The 13,044-nt window shown below is 38.8% G+C and overlaps 1 protein-coding gene across 5 annotated transcripts; it reads left to right on the top strand.

The window, feature by feature from the left end:
• Positions 1 to 413: 413 nt before the first annotated feature.
• Positions 414 to 10,004, top strand: EPGN (epithelial mitogen). Of its 5 annotated transcripts, none has more exons than XM_043973109.1 (5): positions 414 to 450; positions 1,465 to 1,527; positions 6,039 to 6,159; positions 7,950 to 7,982; positions 9,947 to 10,004. In XM_043973109.1, exons 1-5 carry the CDS (start codon positions 414 to 416, stop codon positions 10,002 to 10,004), a joined length of 312 nt encoding a protein of 103 aa, XP_043829044.1. The 5 variants fall into 5 exon arrangements, with proteins under 5 accessions (XP_043829044.1, XP_043829042.1, XP_043829041.1 ...); XM_043973107.1 differs by having other exon boundaries at positions 1,465 to 1,554; XM_043973106.1 differs by having other exon boundaries at positions 1,465 to 1,554; positions 7,950 to 8,102.
• The last annotated feature ends 3,040 nt before the right edge of the window (positions 10,005 to 13,044 follow it).

Below are 13,044 nucleotides of genomic sequence, written 5' to 3'. Positions count from 1 at the left end.
ATGACCCTCACCAGTTTATCTTTGCAGGAAATCTATATTTACAGGCAACAGCATCATTTTGTCTTCCTCCACGTGAATATAATTTTGTTCAAACGATGCTCGGTTTCACTTGAAAATGGAGAAATTTTTTTAAAAAGTGACTTCACATTTGCAATGATGCCCACAGGCAACAGGAAACTAATGTTTCAAAAGAAAACTTGATCCCACAGCTAGATAATGCTGGTTTCCTCAATAATGTGTGAGCGCCTGAAGGCTTTATGTTGTTGCCAGACATACATTTTTTTGATTGGTAAGAATTGCCAGGTGACGTTTCATGAAATATAAAAACAAGAAAGACAGGGGGAGGCCAATAAACAGAACAACCTGTCAGTCGGGAAAGAAAAGGGAAAGAGATTATTAATCAACAGCAAGAGATGGCACTTGGAATTCCATTGTACATTCTGCTCAATGGTAGGTATTTTCTACTTCAATATTTGTGTCTGGCTGAAATGTGCATAGGAATAAGTTTCTCTTCATTGATAAGAAGTCAGCTTCCAATAACTCGCTTGTGACAAAGATCAGGGCCAGGACTCTGGGAATCAACTGGTATTCAGTTTTAATTTGACAAATGTTGATTTTCTGATGTTTTGACTCCTTTCTCTTGGAACTTAAAATGATTCTATTTTAAAACAATTATAGTACATTTAAGTCCTTTAGCTAATTCCAATATATCAGCGTTCAGGTAGCTGAATTAGTGTATGTATATCTATACCTATCTATACATATTTGTATATTTACACACCTATATCTATCTATACCTATATATGCATAGACATAGGTATATAAGTATATCTATATGTGTGTAGGTATAGAAATGTAGATATATACTTATGTATGTCTATATAGAGGTACATACTTATGCAGGTATATAGAGATCTCTATACAAACCCATATGTGTATATATTCTGTATGTATATACATATATCTATACATACCTATATATTACAGCTATGTATAATATACATAAGCATGCATATTACACATGTGTATGTATGTATCATGTGTAAATGAACATATTTAGAGCAAAAAAGTTCATTAATTCTAATACTTTCAATTCAAGTCAGAGGAAATTGAAGAAACAAGAGGTTTAATGATTTGCCCAAAATCACACAGGTAGTATTAGTGACACAATCAGGATTTGAACCTAGCACCAAAGTGAGTAGACTTTCCACTGTACCCCACTTTCTCCCTGTTTATTCTTAATAAATACTGTTTGTTTTTCTATCTTCTCTAGTTATAATTAAGGAGTCACCAGAATGATAGTTTGACATTTTTAAAAAGAAAAGAATAAAGTATGTGGTCATTTAAATTTGTTTATTCTTTTTGCTTCAATTGCAAATTAATTCCTAGGAGTCCTACAGCACCCAGAATAGGAATCAAGTTGCTTTGTGAAATTAACACAATGATTTCTTCTTCCAAATACAGCCATGGTATCATTGAGTAAAGAGGCAACTGTTACTGTATCTACACCAATTACAAGCCAACAAAGTAACTGGACAGTTAACAAAACAGAAGGTATGTTCTTTCATTTATTTGTATTTTGAGTGATAGTTTAATTACAGTTAAAGAAATCTGTTTCCTGAAGAAAGCAGTATCAATTATTTAGGCTTAAATATTCTCCTTCAATAGGTAGCTGAGCAGAATACTGTCTTGTGGGAGTGTTCTAATATGCTCAGAGCAAAGGGTTCCAAAACACATGACACCCCCCCCCCCCCCCGCCACACACACACATCATATTTTAGTTTAAATCACTGACCTGGAGGTGATGGGGTGCACAATTGCCTACTGAGAATCTGAACCCAGGAGTTCCCTTAAAACTTGGATGCATCCAAGCCTTCTCTTGGCAAGCAAAGACCTTACCCATTTTAGCATTCTTGGTAACTGGCATCACAGTTTAGTATGGAATGAAACGTATTACAGCCCAAGGAACTCTGAAGAAAGTCAGCAACTGAATCCACTTTCTCTTCGTGTTCAGAAGGTTCTCTTAGCGTCTGCTGGGCTCCTTAACTACCCAACCTCCTGCGTTTCTTTTAATTATGATTACAATAACTACTGGTAGCTTCTGAGCATCAGCATTTTTTCAAACCTGTTTGAACTCTCAGAGGTGAACTTGGAACGCTCGTTACCTGCCAAGACCTGAGCACAAGTTTTTATGGTTCTCACGCAAGCCACATTCCCCATACTGCTTTGAAGGTTAGTGATGTTATCAAGCAGAAAGGAAACACCATATCCTGACCTCATAGCTTGGCAGGCAAGCAGAAGAGGGTCATTACAGATATTTGGTTTTAGAATATATGTACTCACAATATTGAAGTAGAAAAATGACTCTGATCTGTAGCATTTTTCTTTCTGGGAGGTCTCTCTATGAAATTAAATCTTCATGTCAGGACACACACATATACACATATAAAACAGATATAGGATTTCATATGTGTACATACATGTGCCACATATATGTATATACACACAAATGTATATATATGCATGTATGACCCAACATATATACATATTAGACTCTATCAATAGCTTTAGATCATACAACATATTTTTGTTTGTTTGTTTGTTTTGTTTTGTTTTGGTGAGGCAACTGGGGTTAAGTGACTTGCCTAGGGTCACACAGCTAGTAAGCATTAAGTGTCCAAGGCCGGATTTGAACTCAGGTCCTCCTGAATCCAGGACAGGTGCTCTATCCACTATGCCACCTAGCTGCCCCTAAACAACTTATTTTTAATCTATCTCTTTGCTTTTGTTTTTCTTCCTTTCTTTAAATATCCAAACCTGACAACAACCTTCAATAACTTATTTTTTGTAGGAAATACATATTTGTAGGCAGAAGCATTTTGTCTTTCTCCACAAACACTATTCTGTTCAAAAACATGTTGGTTTTCTCCTAAAATTCTCAAATCATCAGCCGTATGCCTCTGTTTGAGTAAATTATAGGCAATTCTGGGTTTTTTATAGCTGTCCTAAGACCACAATTTAAATACAATGCCTTGTGTCATCTGTGAAGGAAAAGTTGGCAATATTTTGCTTAGCTTTGTCGCAGTGATGTTTTCTTACCCTTAAAGAAAGGAAGAAAAAAACCAGTCTTCCTTTTGTGTGCTCTTTCTCTAGATCAGCAACTATCATATTTATTAGACTCTTAAAATACTGAGAACCCTCTAAAAAGCTTTGTTTATATGTGTTGTATCTATCAATGTTTTCAAAATGAAAATTTCTTACTAACATTATAAAAATAATTTTGACATTGAAGACCTTTCTTAAGGGTAAAGGGGTCCCTCTGCTCACACTTTAAGAACCATTGGTCTAGAGCAGCTAGGTGGCATAGTGGATAGAGCACGGGCCCAGGATTCAGGAGTACTTGAGTTCAAATCCGGCCTCAGATAATTCACACTTATTAGCTGTGTGACCCTGGGCAAGTCACTTAACCCCAATTGCCTCACCAAAAACAAACAAACAAAAAACCAAATACACAAATACAAAAAACCATTGGTTTAGAGGAATGATTGCTCACTTTCTTTAATTTTTTCCTTTTCATCCTAAAATTACCTGGACTAGAATTAGGTATATTTTTGATTTGTTTTGCTTGATGAGTCTGTGTTGCTACAAAAATAATGGACCTGGAAGGCACTGGCAAATCATCTATTCAGTTCAGAGTGATGAAGTGAATTGTCCATCTTCATCCAGTTATGAAGAATGTGTTGGTTTTGAACTTGAAGCCTAATTATTTTTAGTACAGTGTCTCCTATAAGAACAATTCTCATTTCCTCAAATTTAAGCATCAAATCAAACATTTAGATTAGAAGCCCAGATTATCCTCACTTGACAAAACTATTGATGAGTATTTTAAAAGTAATTTTCATTGTACACTGGTCAGCATCTTTTTCAAGGGATTGACAATTGTAAGCAATCACACAATTTGTTTTGTCGAGACCCAGTTCCTCTCAACTCTCACACCTACCCCAGGAGACAATAATCAAAACTTTAATGGCATATTTAACATGTCAAACCCTTCAAGAAAAACAACAAATCAAAACCAAAACTTGGTCTGGCATTCTTTCTATTTAATAACCCAGAGATGTACTTTTCCCCCCCAGGGAAATGAGTGTTAAGTGACTTGCTCAGGGTCACACAGCTAGTAAGTGTCAAGTGTCTGAGACTGGATTTTAACTCAGGTCCTCCATAATCCAGGGCCAGTGCTTTATCCACTGCCCCACCTAGCTGCCCCAAGATGTACTTTCATAATAATAGACCAAGACAGTTTAGTTACTAGTTTGCCAATAAGACCTCATTTATAAGGTAGTGTCACCTATTCCCAGTGAATGGAACCCAAGGTCTTATTCATTGAGTGAGTTTTTTAGGAATTTGAAGAGTCTTAGCTAGATCCTGGTCCTAAAGTTCCTTTGAGTAAACTCTATAAAGTTCCCCTCCTTAAGTGAGTATTGGGCCCTCAAAGGGGGCATGAATCAAGGCAAAGATTTACCAATAGCTATGATTTATGGTGATCCATAACATAGGATTATTGAGCCTGAGCTTGAAAGGCCCTTAGAAGTCATTAGTACAACTCCCTCATTTTGCTCATGAGGGAAATTGAGGTCCAGAGAAGTTAAGTGACTTATCAGTAAGCCACGCAAGTGGTGAGTGATAGAGTGATATTTGAACTCCAATTCTCAGACTCCAGACTTCCTGTGAGGTGAGTTCTTTACTATAATAATTCTTCTGGGTAGGCTCACCAAGTCATTCATTATTCCTCCTCTTGAATCCCTCTGCTTGACCTTGAATGATGTGAGTAAACTTCTGCTGTTGGGAGTGCAATGCTAAATATAACCAAGTAGAAAAGGTCCCTCTTCATCGTATCCAGGAGTTAGCTGGAAAACATTCCAAAAGGAATAGAAATAGTCTCTTCTCTGTTTATTTTCTTTCTGAGGGGATACAAAGTTACAATTCTTCTAGGTTCCAAAGAAAAACTGTAGTCTCTTATTATTTGTCCTAGAATTTGATACATTGCAATATGCTAAACTATTGTGTAGAAGTTTGAGTATTCAACTTGTTTTTTTTACATGCTTTTAGAGTCACACTGGTTCATCAATTTTAGCTGTTTAAGTCACATTTCTAATGAAAAACCATGGAGATATTTCTCCACTGTCTATTACCATGTTTTGAATGTGTGTGTATGTGAAAAAGAGAGACAGAGACACAAAAAGAGAAACATAAAGATAGAGAAAGAGAGTGAGAAGAGAGAGGTTAAAGAATAAAAAAGGGCAGCTAGGAGACACAGTGGATAAAACACAAGGCCCTGGATTCAGGAGGACATGAGTTCAAATCTTACCAAAGACACTTGCTACTTACTAGCTGTGTGATCCTGGGCAAGTCACTTAACCCTCATTGCCCTGCCAAAGGGAGAGGGAGGGAGGGAAGGACGGAGAGAGAGAGAGAGAGAGAGAGAGAGAGAGAGAGAGAGAGAGAGAGAGAGAGAGAGAGAGAGAGAGAAGGAAGGCATGCTATTCCTCACCCTGGGAGCAATTCTTAAAGGAATTCCCCATGCAGGTTTAAAGACCTTTGTCCTTTTCTCAGAAGGCTAGAGGATTTTAACTCAACATCGTACATTATAGTGAGTGATTGATTTTGATACATGCAAATGAAAAGAGAAAGAATGCTAATCATGTTTATTTTCATCCCTTCACTAAAGAAAATAATTAGTAAAGTGGCCATCAAGAACAAGCTAGGCGTATAGAATCAATGCTGCCACCTTTTGGTGAGTTTGTGCAAACACATTTCAAGTGCCCCTCATTCTGATCTCTTTGGAACTGAAAGAAAAATCAATCAATCCCTACCCTTAATTATTTAAAGACTTGGCTGGATAAGATTAGCTCCACACTCTTTGAGCAGCACTTCTTACAAGATCAGTTATTCAAAAGTTAAGGTAGCCAAAGAAAATTTGAAAAAGGCTTTCTGGACCAGAATGACCCTAATCTATTTCTCATGTTTCCTTCTTTCAGCTGAATATACAGAGGGGCCCATAGCCCTGAAGTTCTCTCACCCCTGCCTTGCAGACCACCATAGCTACTGTATCAATGGTATTTGTGCATTCCACCATGAGCTCAAGAAAGCCATCTGCAGGTAAAGGCAATGAACAAAACCCTCAACCCTACTGTCCTCCCATCCCCCACAATAACAGCATTTTGCTCAGCTGTTTGTCTCTTATGTCAACCAAAAAGCAAATCAACTCAAACCAACTTAAGGATACATAGAGTCTGAAGGGGACTTGTAGTGCTTTTTTTTATTTTTGCGGGGCAATGGGAGTTATGTGACTTGCCCAGGGTCACACAGCTAGTAAGTGTCAAGTGTCTGAGGCTGGATTGGAACTCAGGTACTCCTGAATCTATAGCCAATGCTTTATCCACTGAGCCACCTAGTTGTCCCTGTAGTGCCTTTTCTTGAAGAAATCAGGAATTTGATCTAAATTTAATTTCTATAGTACATTTTCCCAATGACCTGCATTTTATTAACCTGCCATTTCTCAACTACTCCAGTGAGTTGGGGAAGGGGAGGGTTCAATCCAGACCTATGATTTTTTTCTTGTGGATACATCAGCAATCTATCTCCAATTTCTGTCTTGAAGAGTAATGTGGTGTCAATCACAGAGAGCTTAAGTGATTTGCCAAGAGTCAGTCAAACAAGCCAACAAGCATTTATTAAATAAATGTCCTCTATGTTCCAAGCATTGTGATCACTTTGGGGGATATAAGTACAAAGGAGAGGAGAATACAACTTTAGTAACAAAGCTAGGTCTTAAACCCAGATCTTCTTGCTGCTAACCCCAACTCTCTGGCCATTTTACCATCAGTGGTTGCTCCCATGGGGTAGTCAGGGAGTAGTTCTAAATATAAATGTACAGATAAATACACCATGACCTAAACTTCCTTTAATATAATGAAGCAAGCAACGGACAGATATCAAAAGACCTAGCTAATTATTAATCTTGTGTTTGCTCTTGAGCAAGTTAAAGGCTCATGGGATCACAGAATCAGAGATAAGAAACAGGACTTCAGAAGTCAGTGAGCCTAACTTCCACATTTTACAAATTAGGAAACAGGTGCATTGAGGCAAAAGAAATGACTCAACCAGTGTCTCATGGATGTTAAGCATCATATCAGAGTACATCTCCTATGAGTCCAAGTACAGCATGCTTTCAAATTGATTTCACCTTTTTTCTGAGCTTTCATCTCTATCTGAAGGGACATTTAGTGTAGTGGATGGTCTGTAGAATTTGCCAGCAAAGGTCTTGGATTTGAATCCTGGTTTTCCACTTATCACTTGGGTGGCTTTGCACAAAGTCATCTCTCCATTCTCTGAGCTTCCGTTTCTTCATCTGTCAAATAAGGAGGTGGAGCTCAATGACCTCTGGAGTCTTTACCAGCTCTACATCTATGATTCTCTGAGCTATCGAATGTCCCACTTCAGACCCTGAGCAAGCCACTTATTTCTGGACTTTAGATTTTTCATCTGTAAAAGGAAGAGGCTGACCTCCATTGTCCTCCTTTACCCATTCTCCAAGACTAAGTTTCAGAGAAGTGGCAGATGTAAACCTGTGAGGGCAGTTTTCTCAGCTGAGAGTTTCCTGTGCTAGTGAAATTACAGACTCAGACACCGGATTTCTATTTTGATCAAAGGAAATATACTTGAGACCCTGTTAAAAGAATCTTGAGAAAAATAGCAATGACTTTTTAAGTAACCCAATGCTGTTGACAAATTGAGTATCACTTCCCATCTTTGATTCCTGCCTTCCTAATTCATCATTACCCCTTTTCTACAGGAATTTTTCTTTCATTTCAAGCATTTGTTGGCCCAATGAAATTTTGAATTCTTTTGTAGCTCTACCATTAACATTTTTTCCAAATATATTTTAGATGCACTACAGGTTATACTGGAGAGAGATGTGAGCACTTAACATTAAATTCATATGCTGTGGATTCTTATGAAAAGTATATTGCAGCTGGAATTGGTGTTGGACTGCTATTAAGTCTCTTCCTTGCTATTATCTACTGCTATGTAAGAAAGAGGTATGGATCAAGAAGGAATGTGGCATGGACAGCATTGCATTGACATGGAGACCACAAATCTGGCAGGATCATTCATGACAGCAGTTCTGGTAACGTTTTCTTTGTTTTGTTTTGAATCTTAAGAAAAGGAGATGGGAATGCATACTGATCTATACCTTAGTGCCCTATACAAAGTTCACATTTAGTAAATATTTACTGAATTTAATCCTCAGTGGCAATGTAGAACTACAAATTTCAGCCTCTGTATCATGTCCTCCTAGTGGCATCACAGTTAAGAATGAACAAACCTGGGGGCGGCTAGGTGGCGCAGTGGATAAAGCACTGGCCTTGGATTCAAGAGGACCTGAGTTCAAATCCAGCCTCAGACACTTGGCACTTACTAGCTGTGTGACCTTGGGCAAGTCACTTAACCCTCATTGCCCCGCCCCCCCCCAAAAAGTTCCATAGAGAAAAAATAAAAATAAATTTTTAAAAAAAGAATGAACAAACCTGTAGCAGTGGCCAAGGTGGGATACCTGCTTTGGGATTTTGGAAATGACTTTCCAAAAGTCAGAGCTCATAAACAGGGTAGAATTATCAGGATCTGATCATCAGGATGGTGTTAAGTTAGTTACCACTATCTAATATCACCTGACACCCTCTCCTCCCCCTCCATCCCTAAAGTACAAAAACTTTAAAGTCTTCTTTTCAGGATTGGTACCCTGTAGCTTTTCCGGGAAGAACCTGCTCTGGTGTTGTTGGATATATTTTTTGGTGGGTGGGATAAGAGGATTGGTAAGGCTCTTCCTACTCCCCTTCCCCAAACATTGCAATAGAACTCATAGGATCACAGGAGGAAAGGACTTCAGAGGCCATATAACCTTCATTTTACAGATGGAGAAACTGAGGCCCAAGGCAGTTAAGTGACTTGACTAAGATTGTGCAGTAATAATGACCAGTAGATAGTCCAAAAACACATGTTGAACTATCCCCTTATTCCTTTCTTTTTATCATTGATAAGTGATAAAAGATAAGAGATAGAGAACCGGGCTTGCAACCAGAAAGACTTGGATACAAATCCTTCTTCTAACACATTTTTGCTCTCTAAGCCTGGGCAAATCACTTAAATTTCCAGTGCTCTAGCCAAAACCCTAAGAATGTAAGCTGCAAAGGAGTCACAGACTTTCATGGACAGAAGGAGTTTCCTCACCTGGGGATTTCCTTCCATCTACTAAAACACATATCCAGTCCCAATGTGAAACATGAAGATTTAGAAGTAGAAGAGAGGACAGGAATAGTTTCATTTTACCCATATGGTTTGTGGATGTGATGGCTATGGTCATGGAAGAAACAGGAAAAGAAGGATAAAGTTTGATATTTACATCATATGTGTGTCAGTTGTAAAGTTATGTAAATGATCTCTGTTGTCCTATTTAATTCATATCCCTGAGGACAATTTAAGACCCTGATATGTTACTGACTCCATTTATATTACTCTTTTTTTGTGGGGCAAGGGGGTTAGTGATTTGCCCAGGGTCCCATAGCTAGTAAATGTCAAAGTGTCTGAGGCTGGATTTGAAGTCAGGTGCTCCTGACTCCAGGGCAGGTGCTTTATCCACTGCAGCACCACCTAGCTGCCCCTATATTACTGTTACATTATTCTGCAATTATCTCCAGTTATTGAATTGAATACTTTGTGTTTTAGGTGCATGAAATTTCATGTAAAGGATCTCCATTGTTTGTCCGCTTTTAAAGCAACCCAACAGGTATAAACATGCCTTTGTTATACTGTTAACTGAATTTATATCAATCTTAGATTGTCCTGTAGTTGTTGAATTGGTATTGAGTTCAATGCTTTGTTTTAGGTGCATGAAATTGAAACCTCCCTACAAAGTCTGCTCTGGAAACAAAAGGCCACTGTGAGAAGTGAGCAAAATATTGTTGGTTGAAGCAGATGTGGACCAGAACTGAACTGAAATTTCCCAAGGGAATCCAGCAAAATACCATGTTCTGAGTGAATAAAAAAGAAGAGTAATTGATCAAAAGCAATACTTTAAACTACACTCTGAGTTCCCATGGAATGAATAAATGGACACACTTCATTTGGATAAGACTTGACAGCACTAAGGAAGGCTATCATGGGAGTTTTGGATGCAAGAGTCATTGACCCTCCCTGGGTCTTTTTTGCTGTTATTGTTCTTAATACAAGAGCATTTGATGTTTTTATTCTGATATGTCAGATGTGGATTGCTGCAGTCATTCCTGCAAGAGAATCATTCATTACACAAACTCTTGTTGCTATAGAGGAGATTCACCTTTAGCTATAGGTATGGACTACATGGCCTCTGGGATCTCTTTAGCTCGAAGAATCTTGTGTTCAAAAGTTCACGGCTATGGATGGGAGAAGAGAGACATGTGGACAGAGATCTCACACTATGTGGAAGGCCCTGTGCTAGGCTTACAGTTTCGGAAACGAAACTAGTGCCATAACGTGCTCCGGGGGTCCTGTGATCTTACTGGCAAGGAGGACTGGCCCATTCTGGCTTGTTTTGTCTGGCCCACAGTGGACCTACCCCTTTAAGTAAAACTACTTCTATGGTACCTGAATGAATGTATATCTAGGGTTAATACAAAATCAGTATTACAGTGAATCCATGACCCAGGCAGGCATTCCAAGGGCTAACTTTTAATTGTTAGCAATGAAGTTCTGTAGAAAACATCGCAAAGTTATCCTATCACTGCAGTGATTATGAAGGGAGGTGGATGATCTTCAGAGAAGCAAGAGTCTCAAGGCAGTGACCATTGGTCTTAAAGAAGAGGAGTCAGAAAATGAGCAAAGCCTTTCGTACTCGGAATGGATCATAAAATAGTGTGCCCCAACCACACTGGTCCCCTTGTTTCGTCCTGCTAGCACATGGAGTACCTCATGAATGGCCACAGTAGCTGCAATAAGAGAATTGTCCAAAGTGACCAATGCTACAGAGTTGACCTTAAGTTTAGACGGATAGGCTGGAGCAGTGTCATTTCTTCCCTCGCTCATAACAGTAGCGAATTTTTCTCTCCATTTTCTGGCTACATAGTATACATGAAAGAATAAGGTTGGTAAAAGAATAGTAGAAGTATATTGAATTGGGAGTCAAGAGAGCAGGACTTTGGTTCAAGTTGACTCTACCAGTAATTAACTGGAATGACTTTAAGCAAATAACGTTGTCTCTGTAAAGTATGTGAGATGGACTAAGGGATATTGGGGCATCTAGGTGGTGTAGTGGATCAGGAGTGTTAGGCCGGGAGTCGGAAGAGACCTGAGTTCAAATCCTACCTCAGACATATACTAGCTATATGACCTGTGGGCAAGTCACTCACCATGTTTGTCATCATTTTCCTTATCTGAAGAAGGAGGAGCTGTAAAAGGAAATGGCAAACCACTATAGTATCTTTGCCAAGAAAATCTCAGGTGGGGCCACAAAGAGTCAGACACTACTGAAATGAACTGAACAACAACAGCAAAGAATAATAATTATTATTATAACAACAACAGTATAAAAGTACTCTAGGTTGGAAAAACAGGCATTAGGTGGTGCAGTGGATAAAAGCACCAGCCCTGGAGTCAGGAGGACCTGAGATCAAATCCAGCCTCAGACACTTAACACTTACTAGCTGTGTGACCCTGGGCAAGTCACTTAACCCGCATTGCTCTCCCCCTCAAAGGTTGGAAAAACACTGTACATGTTATCTCATTTGATACTCATAACAACATCTGTGATAAGGGTCTAGCATGGTCTTTCTTTTTATAGATTAGGAAACTCAGGCTTAGAAATTTAAGGTACTTGGCCAGCTAATAATTTGCTTTGGTGGGATTTGAACTTAGGTGCGTTCTGGTTGCAATCTTTTCCAGCCCAGTACCTGACACAAGTACTTCATCACTTATTTAGATACTCAAAGAGCGTGTGGGATGGAATAGAGAAATGACAACTAAGGATCAATACAAATGAGTTGCTAAACTCAAAAGAATATCAGGAAGGTCAAAGTGCAGCATTTAGCTTAAGCTTTCCAGAACTAGGAATAAGAGCTAGGATTTGTATGTCCCCTTAAGGTTCAAAAAGCATTTCAATATCATATTGTTTTATGTTCACAACAAACCCTTAGAGGTAGGTGCTATTTTGTCTGACTGGGGCAGACAGAGCTCAAGGGATTTGCTGAAGGTCACACAGCTAGTAAGTGTCTGAAGCTGGATGTGAATTCAAGTCTTTCTCATTCCAACCCAGCACCACCTCACCAGTTCTAAAATGTTAAATTCAATGAAATGATCTATCTATCTATCTAGAGATGAGGAATAGTATCATTGCTTGGGGTGTATGGGATGATCAAATTTGAAACCCTAGGTAAGTGAGAAAGGACTGAGAAAGGACCTCATTACCTCCAAAGAGTTCAATTCTTCCCCTCCAAAACAAACTCTGAGCCAAAATACTCAAAGAGCTTGCCTTCATGAGAGTTGAGCAGCTGTTGGCAACCTTTAGGAAATTTAGAGATTAAGGGAGGTTCTCCAGATTGTAGACAGATATATACATACATCTCTCTCTCTCTCTCTCTCTCTCTCTCTCTCTCTCTCTCTCTCTCTCTTTCTCTCTCTCTTCCTCTCTCTCTTTCTCTCTCCTCTCTGCCCATCCATCCATCTACCTATCTCTCTCCTACTTACAATTATCTATCCATCCATCATCCATCCATCCATCCATCCATCCATCCATCCATCCATCCATCCATCCATCCATCCATCCATCCATCCATCCATCCTTCTATCCATCTATCTATCATCTATCTATCTATCTATCTATCTATCTATCTATCTATCTATCTATCTATCTGTATTTTCAGACGGGGGAAGTAAGTAGAATCTTCAAATTAAGGGCTGGTGAGATTGAAACCACTTATTGCCAAAGTTTTAGAAGGTGCTGTCAAATGAGCA

This window comes from Dromiciops gliroides, chromosome 6, assembly GCF_019393635.1.
Source record: "Dromiciops gliroides isolate mDroGli1 chromosome 6, mDroGli1.pri, whole genome shotgun sequence".
Lineage (NCBI taxonomy): Eukaryota > Metazoa > Chordata > Mammalia > Microbiotheria > Microbiotheriidae > Dromiciops > Dromiciops gliroides.
Note: the sequence above shows the minus strand (reverse complement) of the source record. Positions and strands in the feature narration are given on the sequence as shown.

Bases quoted from the DNA above. Each gene is read 5' to 3' on its own strand.
- EPGN (XM_043973106.1), top strand. From the start codon at position 414: ATGGCACTTGGAATTCCATTGTACATTCTGCTCAATG. The intron at 6,160-7,949 runs GTAAAGGCAATG...AATATATTTTAG, and splicing joins CTCAAGAAAGCCATCTGCAG to ATGCACTACAGGTTATACTG. The intron at 8,103-9,946 runs GTATGGATCAAG...GCTTTGTTTTAG, and splicing joins TACTGCTATGTAAGAAAGAG to GTGCATGAAATTGAAACCTC.